This window comes from Tachyglossus aculeatus, chromosome 3 (assembly GCF_015852505.1).
Source record: "Tachyglossus aculeatus isolate mTacAcu1 chromosome 3, mTacAcu1.pri, whole genome shotgun sequence".
NCBI classification, from domain to species: domain Eukaryota; kingdom Metazoa; phylum Chordata; class Mammalia; order Monotremata; family Tachyglossidae; genus Tachyglossus; species Tachyglossus aculeatus.
The window spans coordinates 24,547,371-24,570,470 of record NC_052068.1 but is presented as its reverse complement, the minus strand read 5'-3'; the positions used below and the strand labels follow the sequence as shown (position 1 = coordinate 24,570,470).

Here is a 23,100-nt window from a genome sequence, read left to right as displayed (position 1 = left end):
TTAGATGTGCTTATTTTCAAAGAATGGCACAGGGAATTCTGGTATGGAAGATGAGAATAGGGAGGGAGCAGATATTTCTGCCAAGGAGAAGCGGGAAGGAGAGAAAGATTGAAGAAAATAAACAGTGGCTGAAAGGCACAGGGGGAGGGGAAACAACATGAACTGAAAAGGATCCAGAAATTCAGAGGAATATTTTGCGGAGAATCACAGATTCACACCTTTTCACGGTAATGTTCGGAGATCCATCGATTGGGTGCTTGTCATTACCACATGCTATTCAATAATTAAGGTATTTGATAAGTGCTATTCCAGCTTCCTGTCTGTCAACTGCAGAGGCTGGGAAAACAAAATCTCAGAGAAGCAGCGTGGCTCGGTGGAAAGAGCACGGGCTTTGGAGTCAGAGGTCATGGGTTCAAATCCCACTCCACCAATTGTCAGCTGTGTGACTTTGGGCAAGTCACTTCACTTTTCTGGCCCTCAGTTACCTCATCTGTAAAATGGGGATTAAGACTGTGAGCCCCCCATGGGACAACCAGATCACCTTGTAACCGCCCCAGCACTTAGGAACAGTACTTTGCACACAGTAAGCGCTTAATAGACGCCATTATTATTATTATTCTTATGTGCAATGCACTGTACCACCACTTGTCAGCTGTGTGACTTTGGGCAAGCCACTTAACTTCTCTGGGCCTCAGTTACCTCATCTGTAAAATGGGGATTAAGACTGTGAGCCCCACGTGGGACAACCTGATTACCTTGTATCCTCCCCAGTGCTTAGAACAGTGCTTGGCACATAGTAAGCGCTTAACAAATGCCATCATTATTATTACTACTAAGCGCTGGGGTGGATACAAGGGTTGGACACAGTCCCTGTCCCACGTGGGGCTCAGTCTCATTCCCTATTTTACAGATGAACTGAGGAACAGAGAAGTTACATCACTTGCCCAAGGTCACACAGCAGACAAGTGGCAGAGCTGGGATTAGAACCCATGACCTTTTGACTCCCGAGCCTGTGCTCTATCCGTGCTGCTTCTCACTGCACCCATTTCTATAAAGGGGGAGAAAGAGAAGACATTTACCTGAGGAGAGAGTCACTCATGATGCCCCAATTATTTACTTGGGGAATAGGAATATGTTTCTATCCTATGAGTCCATATAACAGGGCCTCAGGTCTCCGCTGTGACAGACAGCCTGGCTCTACACCGTTTCTTCTGCTTTTAGACTGTGAGCCCACTGTTGGGTAGGGACTGTCTCTATATGTTGCCAACTTGTACTTCCCAAGCACTTAGTACAATGCTCTGCACACAGTAAACGCTCAATAAATACAATTGATTGATTGATTGGTAATAGAGCGGCAGCTATTGCTGTTGCTTACGAATCCTCCAGTGTGTTCCTCTCCGATACTTCTATTCCAGCTTCTGCCTGTCAACCGCAGAAGCTGGCAAAACAAAATCGCAGGTATGAAGAGTCCAAAGATTCCAACTCTCACACAAATACCTCTATGCTTTCTTTCCTAATATTATTTCTTTTCTTATGCAGTCAGCAAGCAAGAACGATTCCCCTCCTGGATTTTCTGTTCAAAATTGCTGAGGGCTAGAACATTTCAAGTGTTTCTTTGAAAACTTTTAGGATAATAAAATGGGGATTAAGACTGTAAGCCCCATGTGGGACAACCTGATTACCTTGTATCCTCCCCAGTGTCATGAAATCTCTCGCTCCATCCCTTCTCCCCTCCTTAACTTCCATCTTCAACCGCTCACTCTCCACTGGTTCCTTCCCCTCTGCCTTCAAACATGCCCATGTCTCTCCCATCCTAAAAAAACCCTCTCTTGACCCCACCTCACCTTCTAGTTATCGCCCCATCTCCCTCCTACCATTCCTTTCCAAACTCCTTGAACGAGTTGTCTACACGTACTGCCTCGAATTCCTCAACAACAACTCTCTCCTCGACCCCCTCCAGCCTGGCTTCCGTCCCCTACATTCCACGGAAACTGCCCTCTCAAAGGTCACCAATGACCTCCTGCTTGCCAAATCCAACGGCTCATACTCTGTCCTAATTCTCCTCGACCTCTCAGCTGCCTTCGACACTGTGGACCACCCCCTTCTCCTCAACACGCTATCTGACCTTGGCTTCACAGACTCCGTCCTCTCCTGGTTCTCCTCTTATCTCTCCAGTCGTTCTTTCTCAGTCTCTTTTGCAGGCTCCTCCTCCCCCTCCCATCCTCTTACTATGGGGGTTCCCCAAGGTTCAGTGCTTGGTCTCCTTCTGTTCTCGATCTACACGCAATCCCTTGGTGATCTCATTCGCTCCCACAGCTTCAACTATCATCTCTACACTGATGACACCCAAATCTACATCTCTGCCCCTGCTCTCTCCCCCTTTCTCCAGGCTCGCATCTCCTCCTGCCTTCAGGACATCTCCATCCGGATGTCTGCCCGCCACCTAAAACTCAACATGTCCAAGATTGAACTCCTTGTCTTCCCTCCCAAACCCTGCCCTCTCCCTGACTTTCCCATCTCTGTTGACGGCACTACCATCCTTCCCGTCTCACAAGCCCGCAAACTTGGTGTCATCCTCGACTCCGCTCTCTCGTTCACCCCTCACATCCAAGCCGTCACCAAAACCTGTCGGTCTCAGCTCCACAACGTTGCCAAGATCCGCCCTTTCCTCTCCATCCAAACCGCTACCCTGCTCGTTCAAGCTCTCATCCTATCCCGTCTGGACTACTGCATCAGCCTTCTCTCCGATCTCCCATCCTCGTGTCTCTCCCCACTTCAAGCCACACTTCACGCTGCTGCCCGGATTGTCTTTGTCCAGAAATGCTCTGGGCATGTTACTCCCCTCCTCAAAAATCTCCAGTGGCTCCCAATCAATCTGTGCATCAGGCAGAAACTCCTCACCCTGGGCTTCAAGGCTGTCCATCACCTCGCCCCCTCCTACCTCACCTCCCTTCTCTCCTTCTCCAGCCCAGCCCGCACCCTCCGCTCCTCCGCCGCTAATCTCCTCACCGTACCTCGTTCTCGCCTGTCCCGCCGTCGACCCCCGGCCCATGTCATCCCCCTGGCCTGGAACGCCCTCCCTCCGCACATCCGCCAAGCTAGCTCTCTTCCTCCCTTCAAGGCCCTACTGAGAGCTCACCTCCTCCAGAAGGCCTTCCCAAACTGAGCCCCCTTCCTCTCCCCATCCCCCGTCTTACCTCCTTCCCTTCCCCACAGCACCTGTATATATGTATGTACATATTTATTACTCTATTTATTTTACTTGTACATATCTATTCTATTTATTTTATTTTGTTAATATGTTTGGTTTTGTTCTCTGTCTCCCCCTTCTAGACTGTGAGCCCACTGTTGGGTAGGGACTGTCTATGTTGCCAACTTGTACTTCCCAAGCACTTAGTACAGTGCTCTGCACAGTAAGCGCTCAATAAATACGATTGATTGATTCTGTTCCAGCTTCCTGTCTGTCAACCGCAGTAGCTGGCAAAACAAAATCGCAGGTATGAAGAGTCCAAAGATTCCAACTCTCACACAAATACCTCTATGCTTTCTTTCCTAATATTATTTCTTTTCTTATGCAGTCAGCAAGCAAGAACGATTCCCCTCCTGGATTTTCTGTTCAAAACTGCTGAGGGCTAGAACATTTCAAGTGTTTCTTTGAAAACTTGTAGGATAATAAGACTTTGACTTCCTGCGGATTTGAACATCCAAATCAAAGGGTGTGCTTTCAAAAAAAGCAGCATAGCCTAGTGGAAAAAACACAAACCCAGGAGTCAGAAGGACTTGGGTTCTAATTCCGGCTCTGCCAATTGCTTGCGGTGTGACTCTTAGGCAAGTCACTTAACTTCTCTGTGCCTCAGTTTCCTCCACTGTAAAACAGGGATATCTGTTCTCCCTCCTGTGTGTCCAGTACAGGACAGGGACTGTGTCTGACCTAAATAACCTGCATTCATTCAATCGTATTTATTGAGCACTTACTCTGTGCAGAGCACTGTACTAAGCGCTTGGGAAGTACAAGTTGTCTACCCCAGCACTTAGAACAGTGTTTGACACATAGTACGCGCATAACAAATACCATAAAAAATATGGGGCATATGGTTCTATTTTGCTACATTTTGGTACAAACGTGGTAACGTGAACAATGAGTACTATAATGATAGGTAGAAAAGAATCCTCAAAAGAATCTCCCGCTTTTAGACTGTGAGCCCACTGTTGGGTAGGGACTGTCTCTATATGTTGCCAATTTGTACTTCCCAAGCGCTTAGTACAGTGCTCTGCACATAGTAAGCGCTCAATAAATACGATTGATGATGATGATGATGATGATATACAAGATTTAAGGGATATGATAAACATAATAATAATAATGATGGTATCTGTTAATGCTATGTGCCAAAGCACTGTTCTAAGCACTGTGGTAGATACAAGGTAATCAGGTTGTCCCACGTGGGACTCACAGTCTTAATCCCCATTTTACAGATGAGGTAACTGAGGCACAGAGAAGTTGTGACACACAAAGTCACACAGCTGATAAGTGGTGGAGTCAGAATTAGAACCCACAACTTCTTACTCCGAAGCCCGTGCTCTTCCCACTAAGCCACACTTCTAACCTTGACAAAAAATACATTTCAAGTAGGGCCATCATTTTGGGGCCTTCTTAGAGAAGCAGCATGGCTTAGTGAAAAGGGCAGGGCCTGGGAATTAGAGTACCTAGGTTCTAATCGTGGCTCTGCCACCTACCCACTCCGTGATCTAGCAAGTCACATAATCAATCATATTTATTGAGCGCTTACTGTGTGCAGAGCACTGTACTAAGCGCTTGGGAAGTACAAGTTGGCAACATACAGAGACAGTCCCTACCCAACAGTGGGCTCACAGTCTAGGCTCACATAACTTCTCTGTGTCTCAGTTCCCTCATCTGCAAAATGAGGATTCAATACCTATTTTCCCACCTGCTTAAGACGGACTCCCGTGCATTACTTGATGACGTGTATCTACCCCAGTGCTTGACACATAGGAAGTGCTTAACCAATACTATTATTAATATGATTATTATTATTCTTTGTTGGCAGCTTAATGGTAGGTCAGACATTCTCAAACAATACAAATGATGAAATTTTCTTCTCCTTTCTCATCTTCCAGGATACTCAATGATATTCACTGAGTGCTTAATGTGTGCAGAACACTTTACTAAGTACTTAGGAAAGTATAAAAGGGTTGGTAGAAGCAATCCTTGCCCACAAGGAGCTTAAAGTTCAGAGTGGGGGACAGACATTAAATTACAAAAAGGGGAAATGGCAGAATGTAAGGCTTATGGGGCTGTATATATGTATATATGTTTGTACATATTTATTACTCTAACTTGTACATATCTATTCTATTTATTTTATTTGGTTAGTATGTTTGGTTTTGTTCTCTGTCTCCCCCTTTTAGACTGTGAGCCCACTGTTGGGTTGGGACTGTCTCTATATGTTGCCAACTTGTACTTCCCAAGCGCTTAGTACAGTGCTCTGCACACAGTAAGCGCTCAATAAATACGATTGATTGATTGATTGATTGAAGCTGAGGTGAATAGCAAGTGCCTAAGGGGTACTTACAGAAGGACCAGGGTTCTAATCCCAACTCCGCCACTTGTGGGCTGTGTGACCTTGGGCAAGTCACTTAACTTCTCTGTGCCTCAATTACCTCATCTGTAAATGGGGATTAATGCTGTGAGCCCCATGTGGGACAATTGTGTCAACTTGATTAACATATCTCTCCCAGTGCTTACAACAGTGATTGGCACATAATAAGTGCTTAACAAATACTTATCATTATTATTAGGAGGCCTCCAGTGACTTCAGGAAAGCTTTGAAAGTGGGGAGAGTGGTTATTTTGTCATATGTAGATGAGGAGGGAGTTTCCTGTTGGAAGAAGGATGGATATGAGCAAGGGGTTGGCGACAGGATAGATAAGATTGGGAGTGGGTTGGCATTAGAGGTGGATTGTAATAATAATAATAATGATGGCATTTATTAAGCGCTTACTACGTACAAAGCACTGTTCTAAGCACTGGGGAGGTTACAAGGTTATCAGGTTATCCCAAGGGGGGCTCACAGTCTTCATCCCCATTTTACAGATGAGGGGACTGAGGCACAGATTAGTTAAGTGACTTGCCCAAAGTCACACAGCTAACAAGTGGCGGAGCCGGAATTTGAACGCATGACCTCTGACTCCAAAGCCCGGGCTCTTTCCCACTGAGCCACGCTGCTTCTCTATTGTAGTGGGAGACCAGCAAGGTAACGGAGAAGGGGGGAGAGCTGAAAAGCCGACGGTAGGGAGTTTCTGTTTGATGTGGAGGTGGATGGGCGACCGTTGAAGGTTTTTGAAGTGTGGGGAGATAGGGCTGATTTTTTTTCACTCCTTCCTACTAAAATTGAGCACCCCATTTCACACAGGGACTGTGTTCAACCTGATTGTCTTGTATCTATCCCCAGGGCTTGGTACAGTGCTGGCACATACAAAGCCCTTACCAAATACCATTTAAAAACAGGCCAAAAAACCCACAAACATGATCTGGGCAGCACAGTGAAGTATTAACTGGAAAGCGGAGAGACAGGAGGCAGGGAGGTCAGCGAGGAGGCTGATGCAGTAATCAAGGCATCATCATCAATCGTATTTATTCAGCGCTTACTGTGTGCACAGCACTGTACTAAGCGCTTGGGAAGTACAAGCTGGCAACATATAGAGACGTCCCTACCCAACAGTGGGCTCACAGTCTAAAAAGGGGGAGACAGAGAACAAAACCAAACATACTAACAAAATAAGATAAATAGGATATGTACAAATAAAAGAAATAGAGTAATAAATATGTACAAACATATATACATATATACAGGTGCTGTGGGGAAGGGAAGGAGGTAAGATGGTAAGATGTGTGATGTGAGATGTAAGATCAACATGGTATTAGTTTGGACTTTTCCAAGTGCTTAGTACAGTGCTCTGCAGACAGTAAGCGCTTAATAAATACAACTGAATGAATGAATGACTGTGTGCAGAGCATTGTCCTAAGCGCTTGGGAGAGTGCAATATACCAGAGTTGGTAGACATGCTTCTAGTCTTCCCAGACTGAGCCCCCTCCTTCCTCTCCCCTCCACATCCCACCACACCTGTATATATGTACATATGTTTGTACATATTTATTACTCTATTTTACTTGTACATATTTATTCTATTAATTTTATTTTAATATGTTTTGTTCTGTTGTCTGTCTCCCCCTTCTAGACTGTGAGCCCGCTGTTGGGTAGGGACCGTCTCTAGATGTTGCCAACTTGTACTTCCCAAGCGCTTAGTACAGTGCTCTGCACACAGTAAGCGCTCAATAAATACGATTGAATGAATGAATGAATGATAGACAGGAAAGGGAGGATTCTAGAGAGCTTATGAAGCAATGAATCATGAAAACTGGAAACAAGTGTACGCGATTCCTATTAAATTTCTCAGTTGGAAAAGGGTAGTGTTTTAGAATCATTAACGACACACCACAACTACCTTTTAGCCTGGCATTACACAATGTTCTGGAGTATAGCTAATTTCATTTGTCATTCAAATCTGTGTGGATACCACCATCTTGTGGAGAAACTTTTAAATATGACAGTGTTATAATACAGAGAGATAATAATAATAATAATAATAATGATGGCATTTATTAATCGCTTACTATGTGCAAAGCACTGTTCTAAGCGCTGGGGTAGATACAAAGTAATCAAGTTGTCCCACGTGAGGCTCACAGACTTAATCCTCATTTTCCAGATGAGGGAACTAAGGCCGAGAGAAGCTAAGTGACTTGCCCAAAGTCACACAGCTTACAAGTGGCGGAGTCAGGATTTGAACCCTTGACCTCTGACTCCAAAGACCGGGCTCTTTCCACTGGGCCACGCTGCTTCTCTCATCTGAAAGACAATTAGCCAACAAGGAACATAAACAGGAGAGTCTCTAAATTTTCCATTTCTTATGAAATCAATCACGTTCACATTTCCAAACCGCAGAGCATTTTGTAAGAACTTTTATTTTTTGGAAAAAAAAAAAGAACAAACTCAACAATATTAAAATATTTCTGATTTTTCCGGAGGAAAAGGGGGCACAAAATAATTCCTATAAAACTCAGGCATAAATGGTGCAAATATCTTCCCAAAAGGATTCGCACTCCTTGGATGCTGCCACGTTCACCTACTCCAGGCAACAAATCAGAGTAAAGCAAAGGTGACGACAAAATCTCTTGGTCAAGAAACAGGGCACAAATACTGGAATGCTCATCCAAGAATTTACTCTACATTAAATTAAAAAAAAAAGGTATCATCAGCATCAATGATTCAGTCACTACCTTTAAAACTTTCTATGAGATTGCTGAAAAGACAAAATCATCCACCTTCTCAAATACCACATCTTTCTCTCACTAGAGACTTTCAAAAGCCCGTGTGTGGGGAATGGAATGGGAAGATGACTGGTTCCAGCACCACAAAATGCCGAAGTTGGACTCCGCCTCATTGAGGGGATAAACCCACTGCGGCATCCGTGGCGGCAGAGAGCTTTCTGTTCTCTGTGAGGAGGAACTGCCCGGCGTATGGCAACTGAATTTGGGAAAGACAAACACCTACTTTGGACAACTGCTTTTAGCTAACGATCTGTTGAGCTGAAGTGATAGTTCACCTCACCAGAAAAGTACCTACTTTGAACAACTGCTTTTTTGCTAACAATCTGCTGAGCTGGAGCAATAGCTTACCTCATCAGACAGCACCTGCGTATCCTACAACACAGGCCAGAACTACTCTAGAAGCTATGGTTCATTTTATAACAGCAGAAACTGCCCAGGAATTGGGAGGCAAAGTCTTGTCCCCTCGCCTGAGACTCTTTACTCGAGCTTTGACTTCTAAATCCCCTCCGAACATTCTCCGTGGGCTCCTTCCACTTCTTGGAACGCCCTCAGCTGCTGCTTCTGTGAGGGACGGGAAGCCTCTCGTGAAGATACTTTAAACTTCCGTTCTCCGAGAAGTCAGATACTACGTGGTCCTGGCCCCGTAGCAACCACTTGGTCGTCAGCAGCCCCTCGATTCCCACGGGACCCCGGGCGTGGATACGAGAAGTGCTGATGCCCACTTCTGCTCCTGCAACAGGGGAAAGAACAGAGAGCAGAAATTATCTATTGCCTTGCTTCAAGGCCCTGCTGAGAGCTCACCTCCTCCAGGAGGCCTTCCCAGACTGAGCCCCTTCCTTCCTCTCCCCCTCATCCCCCTCTCCATCCCCCCATCTTACCTCCTTCCCTTCCCCACAGCACCTGTATATATGTATATATGTTTGTACATATTTATTACTCTATTTATTTTATTTGTACATATCTACTCTATTTATTTTATTTTGTTAGTATGTTTGGTTTTGTTCTCTGTCTCCCCCTTTTAGACTGTGAGCCCACTGTTGGGTAGGGACTGTCTCTATATGTTGCCAATTTGTACTTCCCAAGCGCTTAGTACAGTGCTCTGCACATAGTAAGCGCTCAATAAATACGATTGATGATGATGATGACGCTGACCCGCTGACAGACCAGTGGGATGAGATTCTGTTGGCCACCAAAAAAGACATGGAAGAGGCTGAGGGTAAAGGTGATCAAGCCAGTTTTGCTATTAATTGTTTAACTTCCCAATCTGAGCCCCCTCCATCCTCTCCCCATCCACCCGCCTTACATCCTTCACCTCCCCACAGCACCTGTATATATGCTTGTACATATTTATTACTCTATTTATTTTACTTGTACATATTTATTCTATTCATTTTATTTTGTTAATATGTTTTGTTTGGTTGTCTGTCTCCCCCTTCTAGACTGTGAGCCCGCTGTTGGGTAGGGACCGTCTCTATATGTTGCCAACTTGCACTTCCCAAGCGCTTAGTACAGTGCTCTGCACACAGTAAGCGCTCAATAAATACGATTGAATGAATGAATGAATGAGAGGACACAGTACAGACTGGATTGACAGGGTCTCCGCCCTCCTAGATTACATTCTAGGAAGGAACATCAAGCCTCTCTCAAGGCTGGCCAGGCTATCAATCAATCAATCAATCGTATTTATTGAGCGCTTACTGTGTGCAGAGCACTGTACTAAGCGCTTGAGAAGGACAAGCTGGCAACATAGAGAGACGGTCCCTACCCAACAGCGGGCTCACAGTCTAGAAGGGGGAGACAGAGAACAAAACCAAACCTACTAACAAAATAAAATAAATAGAATAGATAGGCACAAGTAAAATAAATAGAGTAATAAATATGTACAAACATATATACATGAGAACATACCTTGAGTGACTGTTTTGAGGACGACTAAGGTGGAGAGAAATCTCAGAGGTAAACTGGAGCTCTTAAAAAAGGCCGCTGCCCTCGATTTACCCTCAGGCAAAGACTCTGTGGGACTGGGAGCTCCTTTCGTTACTACTCCTCTGAACAGGTCTTCGCCGAGTCTCCTCAGAGTAGAGGTCATAGTTGTGCGCTGTACACTTATCTTTCAACCTCTCTCTTAGACGTCTCCCTGACCCACCCGGAAATTTACTATCCCAAAATTGCCGTTTGCTCCCTCATCTGCCAAAAGAGGTTCTCTTACCAAGCCCAAAGCGGTAACCGTCTGAGAAGCGAGTGCTGGCGTTCCAGAACACGCAGGCGCTGTCCACATGTTGAAGGAAGAACTCTGCTGTTTTCTCTGCCAGGAGAGCCAAGAGAAAGTGAACATCAGTGAGCGCCCAGGCACCTACGCTACCTGACGGAGCTCAGCACCTCCTTGGTTTCAAAAGCAACCAACCAAGGTAGAGGTCAGGTCAGTCCTCTCACTGTGCTTAATTCACCGTTTAAAGCTGGAGGATAGAAGGGAATCCTTGATAAACAGCAAGAGAAAACAAAGGCACTCTTGTAATACATGGGCATGTGATTCACCTCTGGAAATAAGGAGCATGTTATAACAACTCTTTCGGGGAACTTGACAAGCCCTCATCTGTATCAGAAATTGGGAGAGAAACAAGATGAATGGGCTCTACTAGTCTCAATACATTAGTACCATTTCTTTAGGGCTTTTATATTGGCCCAGTGCTTTATAAAATGGGAAGTTCTACCCAACCACCTGGAAGGCCGACTAGTGGGAAATGCGGTAGGGAGAGAGAGAAAGTGAGAGAGATAACACATTATATATATATATATATATATAGTGAGAGGCAAAGAAGAAAAAGGTGGAAGGCTATTTTAGCAGCCACGTAATAATAATAATAATGGCATTTAATTATAATTAATTAAATTATATTAAATATATTAAATTATATAATAATAATAATAATTATTATTATTACTATGTGGAAAGCACTGTTCTAAGCGCTGGGGAGGTTATAAGGTGATCAGGTAGTCCCACGGGGGGCTCACAATCTTAATCCCCATTTCACAGATGAGGTAACCGAGGCCCAGAGCAGTTAAGTGACTTGCCCAAAGTCACACAGCTGACAACTGTCAGAGCCGGGATTGGAACCCATGACCTCTGACTCCAAAGCCCGGGCTCTTTCCACTGAGCCACGCTGCTTCTCACAACACACAGTTCTGCTGAAGAGCAGTCAACATCTATCTGCCACCCGAGGAGGGTCTGAGTCACAGGAAGATCAATTTCAAGAGATTTGTAGTGGCAAAGGAGGGCTATCCCAACAAACAGCTCTTCCCCCCACCTGCTCCCCGCCGCAATTCCTAGTCCACGGTAGTGTGGGTTGAGCAGCTGGCAAGTGTGACTTCCAGTGAATTTGGGGCAACCCCAAGGTGTGTTGCAGATGTCCGGCTCCCCAGACCTCTCCCGGAGCCGAGCCTCTTGACCTGGGCACACATCAACCAGGGCTCATGCTCCCCCACGCAGGATGTGTGGACTTTTAGACTGTGAGCCCACTCTTTTAGACTGTGAGCCCACTGTTGGGTAGGGACTGTCTCTATATGTTGCCAACTTGTACTTCCCAAGCACTTAGTACAGTGCTCTGCACACAGTAAGCGCTCAATAAATACGACTGATGATGATGCCTCAGCGTCCTACGGTTTATTTCAAGTCTCCTCTGAGCGATGCTCCACCGCGGCGAGCTTTGCCGAGGGGTGGCCCGTGCCTGAGCAGGCTTGAAGACCCCATAGGACCAAGGACCGACAACACATCGGACGCCACAGCAGCGGCACATCCACTTCCCCAGACAGCCAATTGTTGTGGAATTTCTCCCCAAGGAGGGAATAGGTGCATCCCAGCTCCCTGAGGTGGGCTATATCCAAACAGGCTCTCACAGTTGGTCAAACCTTCCCTAATTCCCTAACAAAGTTCTAGCCATCTCATGTGGTGAAATTTGCTCTATGGCAGAACTGAGGGTATTTGAAAAGTGGGAAAACAGAGATCCAGAAGACCCCCCTGACTTGCTGAAAGTCACACAGAGTCAGTGAGAGAATGGTAACAGGATCATGGCCCCTACATTCTGGACTGTAGTTTGATTTATGGAGATATGCTGTGGTTCACTAGAGAGAAGTTAGCTTGCCCTTTCATGAGAAACCATTCAAAAGACCAACAGAAGAGAGGGATTAAGCCTTTGGAATAGCAATGAGAGTTCCAGAAGAAATGGAATTGTCTAAAGCTGCTTAACGCCAGACCCTGGCGGCCCGGCTGTCTGACCGCCTCGACGCTGGGAGAGAAGCCGTATACTGACCATTTTCAGTAATGATGACATCTGTGTGGGAGCTACCGTATTTATGGATATGTTCAATGGCTTCTTGAATGCTGTCCACCACTTCAATGCAGCACTCCAGATCTCCATACTCAGTGCGAAGAGACTTCACCTCAGAGGGACTGAACGTCAGGTAGGAAGCAAACTTTGGGCCCGCGTGGATCTTCACCTGAGGCAGGTGGGTCAACAACAACGAAATTACCCCAAACCAAGCAAGTTTTTTCTCTACATTCTAAGGATCTCTCACCCGCATTTATATCTAAGGATACAAGTTTTCAATAAATATGATTGATTGATCTCTCCTAAGAATTTTCTTTTCAAGTTCCATATTTTCAGAACAATAGAAAAATCACAGTACGAAGCTCTCCATTTCAATACTTTAGATACATAATCGATTTATGGCTACTTTAACAATTCAGTTGGCTCCATTGCTCATGACAAGGCCCCCTCTTTATGACCTCCTCGGGGTGAAGGGAACACTGCCGCAGAGCAACGTCCACAGGGTTACCTCTGTGGCGCCTTGTTAATATAGCACCCCAGAGCTTAGTACAGTGCTTGGCAAACGGCACGAGCTTAACAAATACCACCAGTATTATTATTACTTTTAATGGGAAACCACAAAACGAACCTATTACACTCGCCTTGTCTAGACTGTGAGCCCGTTGTTGGGTAGGGACCGTCTCTATATGTTGCCAACTTGTACTTCCCAAGCTCTTAGTACAGTGCTCTGCACACAGTAAGCGCTCAATAAATACGATTGAATGAATGAATGGCAGTTCAGGACCAAACCACCCAGGGCGATAACCGACCCACTTGCTGACTGACTGCGTGAGACTAACCTGTTCCACTCTTAACATGTCAATGATCTGGTCAAAAAGTGGCGTTCTCAGTAGGTCCCGGTGAATTAACAAAGTTTCCAAGGCATTACAGGCAGCGGGATATTCACACTTGGAGTCTCTGACTACACGGGGAAGAACAGACAGATGCTTACATCTCACTTTCTCCAAGCTAACATCATATACATCTACTGCATCAGCCTTCTCTCTGATCTCCCATCCTCATGTCTCTCTCCACTTCAATCCATACTTCATGCTGCTGCCCAGATTATCTTTGTCCAGAAACGTTCTGGGCATATTACTCCCCTCCTCGAAAATCTCCAGTGGCTACCAATCAATCTGCGCATCAGGCAGAAACTCCTCACCCTGGGCTTCAAGGCTCTCCATCACCTCGCCCCCTCCTACCTCACCTCCCTTCTCTCCTTCTACAGCCCATCCCGCCCCCTCCGCTCCTCCGCCGCTAATCTCCTCACCGTACCTCGTTCTCGCCTGTCCCGCCATCGACCCCCGGCCCACGTCATCCCCCGGGCCTGGAATGCCCTCCCTCTGCCCATCCGCCAAGCTAGCTCTCTTCCTCCCTTCAAGGCCCTGCTGAGAGCTCACCTCCTCCAGGAGGCCTTCCCAGACTGAGCCCCTTCCTTCCTCTCCCCCTCGTCCCCCTCTCCATCCCCCCCATCTTACCTCCTTCCCTTCCCCACAGCACCTGTATATATGTTTGTACACATTTATTACTCTATTTATTTTACTTGTACATATCTATTCTATTTATTTTATTTTGTTAGTACGTTTGGTTTTGTTCTCTGTCTCCCCCTTTTAGACTGTGAGCCCACTGTTGGGTAAGGACTGTCTCTATATGTCGCCAATTTGTACTTCCCAAGCGCTTAGTACAGTGCTCTGCACATAGTAAGTGCTCAACAAATACGATTGATGATGATGATGATGATGATTGCACGATCCCCAAATTAGGCGCTGAAAAGAAGCGCCTCGCTCTCACCTATTCTTGTGACCTTATCGACGCTAGCCTCTGGGTCGACATACATGTGGCAGATTCCTTCACTGTGCCCCATCACGGGGATTCCTTTAGCGGCTTTCTGGATGTCTCTGACCAGCTGAGAAGAACCTCTTGGGATGATCAGGTCGATCAGCTTATCTAGACGACAGAGGTCTTCGACTTCCTCTCTGGTGTTTACCTACCAAGACCATCAGAATTAAGAAAGTTTAGGAAGGACGCCTAAGACGTCGGGATTGGTATAGTGGACGTCTCACTCCACAAGGGCTAAAGCGTCTGCTGCTGCTGAGAAAATGCATAAAGGAAATCTGTTACAAGGACACCCAGAGACCACACGCACAATCCGTCTTGCAACATCAGGAGAAATAGGAAAATAGGAGAAATAGGAGAAATAGGCTAAAGAGTGAGGACGGTTCTGCGCAAACCACGGTCACTAACACAGAACAAGTCGAGCATGTGTCCTGACAGTGGGATACTTAATTTCCATAATTTCACCTCTCATAGGCAGAGAGACTCTCTCTTTCTCTCTACCTTCCTCTCTCTAACCCACACAACGACTCAGATTCTCTAAAGCTTAATCAACTGATTCAGACTGTTGAGGCCAGAAGATAAATTAAACTAAGTCATAAGGGGGTCACACTGCAGAAAAATGGTCTAACTGGCACACTTGTCAACAGCGAATCACTAAAAGACGAGAAGGGCCGAATTCGACACCAGTAGATTTCATATAATACGGCGCGGCGAATGAGTTTTGGGTAGAATTGACTGGTTGGGAGAACTGGCCTTGAGTAGCACTCAGATGTATGGAAATACATCTTTGAAAGAATTAGGAAGCAGCGTGGCCTCGTGGCTAGATCGTGGGTCTAGGAGTCTGAAGGTCCTGGGTTCTAATCCCAGCTCTACCACTTGTCTGCTGTGGGAACTCAGGCAATTTACTTAACTTCTCAGTGCCTCAGTTACTTCATCTGTACAATGGGGATTAAGACTACGAGCTCTATGTGGAACATGGACTGTGCCCACCCTGATTAGCTTGTATCTACCCCAGCACTTAGAACGGTGGCCAGTATATATTAAGTGCTTAACAAATACCATAAAAAACCATTTTGTAATTGCTTAGTACAGTGCTCTGTACACAGCAAGGGCTCAATAATGCCATTTATTATTACTGAATTGACTGTGGAACTAGTCCAACCTGATTAACTTGAGAAGTAGCGTGGCTCAGTGGAAAGAGCCCGGGCTTTGGAGTCAGAGGACATGGGTTCAAATCCCAGCTTCGCCAGCTGTCACTTAACTTCTCTGTGCCTCAGTTACCTCATTTGTAAAATGGGGATGAAGACTGTGAGCCCCGCGTGGGACAACCGGATAACCTTGTAACCTCCCCAGCGCTTAGAACAGTGCTTTGCACATAGTAAGCGCTTAATAAAAGCCATCATTAATTAATTAACTTGTATCCACTCCGGTGCTTAGTATAGTGCTTAATGAGTACCATTATTATTATTATTACTATTCTTGTTACTATTAATAATGCTTTTGAAAGGAGTGTGTTTTATTGCAGACTACAATTGTTCAGGAAGGTTGCTAGAACTAGAGGTTCTTCCCTGAAAACGTGGCCAAAAAAACAACATTACGGCACAAACTACAAGTTGGTACACAAGGGTGTTGATGGCAAAGCCAGTCGGAGAAACCCAAGAGATATATACCTGCTTCATTTTTATCCTTTCTAGTTGTTTCATTGCTTGTCTCCCGTGTTAGAGTCTAAGTTCCTTATGAACAGGGAACGTATCCCTCCGTTATTCTCTACTTCTCACGTACTGAGTACAGTGCACCGGAACAAGAGGGCACCCTATAAATACTACTATATTTATGTTATTATAGTAGTATAATAAAGTATTATAACAAAGTCCAAGTTCCTTATGAACAGGGAACGTATCCCTCCGTTATTCTCTATTTCCCGCGTACTGAGTACAGCACACCGGACCAATCATTCAATCAATCAATCAATCGTATTTATTGAGCGCTTACTATGTGCAGAGCACTGTACTAAGCGCTTGGGAAGTACAAATTGGCATCACATAGAGACAGTCCCTACCCAACAGTGGGCTCACAGTCTAAAAGGGGGAGACAGAGAACAGAACCAAACATACCAACAAAATAAAATAAGTACGATAGAAATGTACAAGTAAAATAAATAAATAAATAAATAGAGTAATAAATATGTACAACCATACATACATATATACAGGTGCTGTGGGGAAGGGAAGGAGGTAAGACGGGGGGATGGAGAGGGGGACGAGGGGGAGAGGAAAGAAGGGGCTCAGTCTGGGAAGGCCTCCTGGAGGAGGTGAGCTCTCAGCAGGGCCTTGAAGAGAGGAAGAGAGCTAGCTTGGCGGATGGGCAGAGGGAGGGCATTCCAGGCCCGGGGGATGACGTGGGCCGGGGGTCGATGGCGGGACAGGCGAGAGCGAGGTACAGTGAGGAGATTAGTGGTGGAGGAGCGGAGGGTGCGGGCTGGGCAGTAGAAGGAGAGAAGGGAGGTGAGGTAGGCGGGGGGCGAGGTGATGGACAGCCTTGAAGCCCAGGGTGAGGAGTTTCTGCCTGATGCGCAGATTGATCGGTAGCCATTGGAGGTTTTTGAGGAGGGGAGTAATATGTCCAGAGCGTTTCTGGACAAAGATAATCCGGGCAGCAGCATGAAGTATGGATTGAAGTGGAGAGAGACACGAGGATGGGAGATCAGAGAGAAGGCTAGTGCAGTAGTCCAGACGGGATAGGATGAGAGCTTGAATGAGCTTGAATGAGCAGGGTAGCGGTTTGGATGGAGAGGAAAGGGCGGATCTTGGCAATGTTGCGGAGCTGAGACCGGCAGGTTTTGGTGACGGCTTGGATGTGAGGGGTGAATGAGAGAGCGGAGTCGAGGATGACACCAAGGTTGCGGGCTTGTGAGACGGGAAGGATGGTAGTGCCGTCAACAGAGATGGGAAAGTCAGGGAGAGGACAAGGTTTGGGAGGGAAGACAAGGAGCTCAGTCTTCGACATGTTGAGCTTTAGGTGGCGGGCGGACATCCAGATGGAGGTGTCCTGAAGGCAGGAGGAGATGCGAGCCTGGAGGGAGGGGGAGAGAGCAGGGGCAGAGATGTAGATCTGGGTACCCAAGAGGGTACCCAAGAGGGTACCCTATAAATACTACTATATTTATGTTATTATAGTAGTATAATAAAGTATTATACTGAAGCCTTATATAGTAACATAATAAAGGACAAGGGAGAGGTGCTTTATTAAAAAAAATAATAATGAACTTCTCAGTCGTCTGATATGCAGGGCGCACAAAAACATCCCCCTCTCCCCGGAGAAGACACTCGTCCAACCTCGCTTCTCGGAACTCACCAACTGCACCGCATCCTTGACTCCAAACATAGAGAGGGCTTCCTGGGTCAGACTGTGAAGTATCCGGTTGCTGTGAATCGCCTCTTTCCCTCCTTTAAGCAACAAACCGTTCCCACTGGCGATAGCTAGGGCGGCCACCTGTTAGGCAAAGACAAAAGCAGTTGGATCCAAGAAGCCCGTTGGAGAGCTCGGCATTGGTCGCTTTTGATGTGAAATTAAGGAAGTGCGCTAGGGCTATGGACCCCCCATCGCTTCTGTGACCTCAGTCATTCATCAGGTGGAACGATGGATGGAAATAGAAGCCCCTTTCTAAATGAGGAAAGCCCACTCCAGAATCACTAAGCTGACACAGACTGATGTAGGGGCTTGGTGAAGATGTCTCAGAAGACAAAAGTGCACAACCAAGTGAGGAAACTCAACTCAACTCCCGGCTCCGCCAATGAATCAATCATATTTATTGAGAGCTTACTGTGTGCAGAGCGCTGTACTAAGCGCTTGGGAAGTACAAGTTGGCAACATATAGACACAGTCCCTACCCAACAGTGGGCTCACAGTCTAAAAGGGGGACAATCGTCAGCTGTGTGACTTTGGGCAAGTCACTTCACTTCTCTGGGCCTCAGTTCCCTCACCTGTAAAATGGGGATTAAGACTGGGAGCCCCCCGTGGGACAACCTGATCACCTTGTAACCTCCCCAGCGCTTAGAACAGTGCTTTGCACATAAGTAAACGCTTAATAAATGCTATCAAAAAACAAAACAAAACTCAAGCAGCGTGGTTCAGTGGAAAGAGCATGGCTTGGGAATCAGAGGTCATGGGTTCTAATGCCGGCTCCGCCACTTAGCGGCTGTGTGACTTTGGGTAAGTCACTTAACTTCTCTGGGCCTCAGTTACCTCATCTGGAAAATGGGGATTAAAACTGTGAGCCCCCCCTTGGGACAACCTGATCACCTTGTAACCTCCCCAGCGCTCAGAACAGTGCTTTGCACATAGTAAGCGCTTAACAAATACCACCATTATTATATTGGAATTCTGCATCAATCACGGACTAAATATGAACCCTTGATAAATCCCACCACCTTTACTCCTAGTTCTCGTGAACAATAATATATACCATCTCCCAGGGATGGAGTGGGTAACACATCATAATTGGTTAAGTAAACAAAACGTGTAAATAAAAATAATTAGGGGGAAAAGCCTCATTTCTTCTTCTCCCATTCCCTTCTGCCTCAGCCTTTATTCACCCCTCCCATGGCCCCACACCACTTATGCACATACCCATAACTTATTTAAACGTCTGTCTCACCCTCTAGACTGTAAGCTCATTTTGGGCAGGGAACGTGTCTACCGGCTGTTATATTGTACTCTTCCAAGTGTTTAGCACAGTGGTCCGCACACAGTAACTGCCCAATAAATACGATTAACTGATGTCTTGAAAACTGAACATGCCTTTTCTTTGGTCATTAAAATCCCTTCTATGTAGCCTGGCTCTCCAATGTCTGGGCTTCTGACTACGTACCTGGGGTAGACAGTCAGGACGGGATTCAAAAATCACCAGCAGGACTCCAATCGGGACCGTCACTTGCTCCAATTCCAAGTTCTTGGCAATTAGCGTCCGCCGCACTACACGGCCGACGCTGTCCTGAGACGAGGATGCAATCTGCCGCAATCCGATGGCCAAACTGTTCAACTTGGATGTAGACAGGCTTAAACGTTTCAGCAGAGGGGGTGCTAGTCTCCCTTCAAAATAAAAAAAAAAAGAGAAATAAAGAGTGTAAGTGGTAAATAAATACTTGCTCCTGAAGACCAATTATTGGGAGCTTCAGTCCACTATTATTTAACTACCTCCTATATAAAAAAGTAATAGTATTTATGGGGTGCCCTCTTGGTACGGTGCGCTATACTCAGGACTTGGGAAATAGAGAATAATGGAGGAATACATTCCCCGTTCACAAGGAACTTATACTCCAACAAGGGAGACAAGCACTGAAATATTTATAACGAGAAAGGATAAGAATAAAACATATATATATATACACACACACGTGATATCAATATAGATGCGTGTGTGTTAACTGCCTATATAAATATGTAAAAAGCCCCTCACATTTACATATTGATGTTCTTTTTCCAAAGGACTTTCATTCATTCAATCGCATTTATTAAGCGCTTACTGTGTGCAGAGCACTGTACTAAGCGCTTGGGAAGTACAAGTTGGCAGCATACAGAGACGGTCCCTACCCAACAGTGGGCTCACAGTCCCCAACAAATCTCTCATTTTCAACACATAACATAGCCGCAGCGTGGCTCAGTGGAAAGAGCCCGGGCTTTGGAGTCAGAGGTCAGGGGTTCAAATCCCGGCTCCGCCAATTGTCAGCTGTGTGACTTTGGGCAAGTCACTTCACTTCTCTGTGCCTCAGTTACCTCATCTGTAAAATGGGGATTAAGACTGTGAGCCCCCTGTGGGACAACCTGATTACCTTGTATCCCCCCAGCGCTTAGAACAGTGCTTTGCACCCAGTAAGCGCTTAATAAATACCATCATTATTATTATTAGCCCCTTTTAGACTGTGAGCCCACTGTTGGGTAGGGACTGTCTCTATATGTTGCCAATTTGTACTTCCCAAGCGCTTACTACAGTGCTCTGCACATAGTAAGCACTCAATAAATACGATTGATGATGATGATGATGATGTGATAGATTGTGAGCCCACTGTTGGGTAGGGACCGTCTCTATATGTTGCCAACTTGTACTTCCCAAGCGCTTAGTACAGTGCTCTGCACACAGTAAGCGCTCAATAAATACGATTGACTGAATGAATGAATAAATAGATAATATTTCCTTCATCTTATAGGTGATGAAACTAAAGCACAGAGAGGCCAAGTTGCCTCCCAAGGTCAAACAGCAGGCCAGTTGACAAGTTCATCATCATCATCATCAATCGTATTTATTGAGCGCTTACTATGAGCGCTTAGTACAGTGCTCTGCACGTAGTAAGCGCTCAATAAATATGATTGATGATGATGATGACTGTTGGGTAGGGACTGTCTCTATATGTTGCCGATTTGTACGTCCCAAGCGCTTAGTACAGTGCTCTGCACATAGTAAGCGCTCAATAAATATGATTGATGATGATGATGACTGTTGGGTAGGGACTGTCTCTATATGTTGCCAATTTGTACGTCCCAAGCGCTTAGTACAGTGCTCTGCACATAGTAAGCGCTCAATAAATACGATTGATGATGATGATGATGATGATGTGCAGAGCACTGTACTAAGCGCTTGGGAAGTACAAATTGGCAACATGTAGAGACAGTCCCTACCCAACAGTGGGCTCACAGTCTAAAAGGGGGAGACAGAGAACAAAACCGAACATACTAACAAAATAAAATAAATAGAATAGATATGTACAAATAAAATAAATAAATAAATAAATAAAAAGTTGAGCCTAGACAAGTTGAGACTAGAACCCAGGTTTTCTGATTCCCAGGGCTAAATTTTTACCACTAGGCCATGCTACCCAATGGAAAGTGCAGGGCTGTCACCATCAGGAATACCGAGCGGCATCAGGATGGCTTCCAGGCAGAGATGGGCAACAGCAAGATCTAGATATGGGGTAAGGAGAAGGGAAGGGTGAGGGGAAAAGAGAGAGGAGGAGGCAGAATAGCAGAGTGGCCTAATGGATAGAGCACGGGCTTGGGAGTCAGAAGATCTTGGGTTCTAATCCCAAATCTGATACGTATCTGCTGTGTAATGTAAACCTGGGCAAGTCACTTCACTTCTTTGTGCCCCAGTTACCTCATCTGTAAAATGGGGATTAAGACTGTGAGCCTCCTGTGGGACATGGACTGTGTCCAACCAATCTTGTATCTACCTCAGCACTTAGAACAATGCTTGACACACAGTAAGCACTGAAAAAAAAAAAAGAGGAGCTGGATAAACAGGTGGAGGTAAGCTGAGGCCCGAGGGCCCGGAGCCAACAGGACAGCTGGGGAAGAGAAAAAATAGGATACAAAACATTAAGACAGTGGTGCTCAAAAGGCAGGGACAAAGCTTTTTTATGTGTTGAAGAACCCAGCTAAATTGTAAGCTTCTTGATGTTAAGGATCACGTCTACCATTTCTATTCTACCCTCCCAATCTTTTAGTACTGGACTCTACACATAGTAAAAGCTCAATAAATAATTCATTCATTCAATCGCATTTATTGAGAGCTTACTGTGTTCAGAGCACTGTACTAAGTGCTTGGGAAGTACAAGTTGGCAACATATAGAGACGGTCTCTACCCAACAACAGGCTCACAGTCTAGAAGGGGGAGACAGACAACAAAACAAAACATGTGGACAGGTGTCAAGTCAGAATAAAGAGAAGTAAAGGTAGCTGCACATCATTGACAAAATAAATAGAAAAGTAAATATGTACAAGTTAATTGACTCTAACCCAGAGAGCCCAGTTCAGAACCGCGATCTGTGGCAAATAAATATTAGTTGATGATAAAGAAACTACTCCAAGTTTCTACAGAAGAGAGGACAACAGTGCTCAAAAGGCAGGGACAATGTTTTTTTATGTTTTGTACAACTCCAGCTAAGTTGTAAGCTCCCTGATGGCAGGGATCATGTCTACTTACTCCACTGTACTATGGCTAGATGCTTCTGTATCATAGTCAACTTAATACTCACAAGCCCTGAACCCAAAGACTTCCTTGTGTTTTACTCCAAGGACTCTTTTCTTTAGTAAGTAATTTACAAGACATGTTTTCTTCCAGCAAAGAAATACGCTTCTTTTGTACATTCCCAAGCACTCAGAACAGTGCATTGAACCTAGCAGGCTCTCAATAAATATCATTTCTACTGCCATCATTGGGAAAATCATGGGATTGGAATGATCATCAGACGTTCACACTAGCAAAACTGGCTTGGTCACCTTTACCCTCAGCCTCTTCCATGTCTTTTTTGTTGGCCAACAGAATCGCATCCCGCTGGTCTGTCAGCAGGTCAGCAAGGCGATAGATAATTTCCGCTCTCTAGAAAGAACAAAGACATTTAAGAAAAAAATAGGGCATTGAAGAACACACAACTGGCTTTTGAAACCTCCAGAGGAAGACACAAGCCAAGAAGCCTTGTTCTCACTTTCAAGTTT

The 23,100-nt window shown here is 45.5% G+C and overlaps 1 protein-coding gene across 4 annotated transcripts in view; it reads right to left on the bottom strand.

Annotated features, from left to right (window-relative positions):
* Window positions 1-8,027: 8,027 nt before the first annotated feature.
* Window positions 8,028-23,100, bottom strand: part of ALDH18A1 (aldehyde dehydrogenase 18 family member A1) — a 49,890-nt gene continuing 34,817 nt past the window's right edge. For 2 of the 4 annotated variants that reach the window (XM_038743787.1, XM_038743784.1), the window contains 8 exons: window positions 22,891-22,984; window positions 19,481-19,701; window positions 17,965-18,102; window positions 14,566-14,761; window positions 13,575-13,696; window positions 12,718-12,904; window positions 10,620-10,715; window positions 8,959-9,140 (listed from right to left, as the gene is read on the bottom strand). In XM_038743787.1, coding sequence (XP_038599715.1) covers window positions 8,959-9,140; window positions 10,620-10,715; window positions 12,718-12,904; window positions 13,575-13,696; window positions 14,566-14,761; window positions 17,965-18,102; window positions 19,481-19,701; window positions 22,891-22,984 — 1,236 coding nt within the window. Of the gene's footprint in view, window positions 9,141-10,619; window positions 10,716-12,717; window positions 12,905-13,574; window positions 13,697-14,565; window positions 14,762-17,964; window positions 18,103-19,480; window positions 19,702-22,884; window positions 22,985-23,100 lie in introns of all 4 variants that reach the window. The other 2 variants (XM_038743783.1, XM_038743786.1) reach the window with 2 other exon arrangements.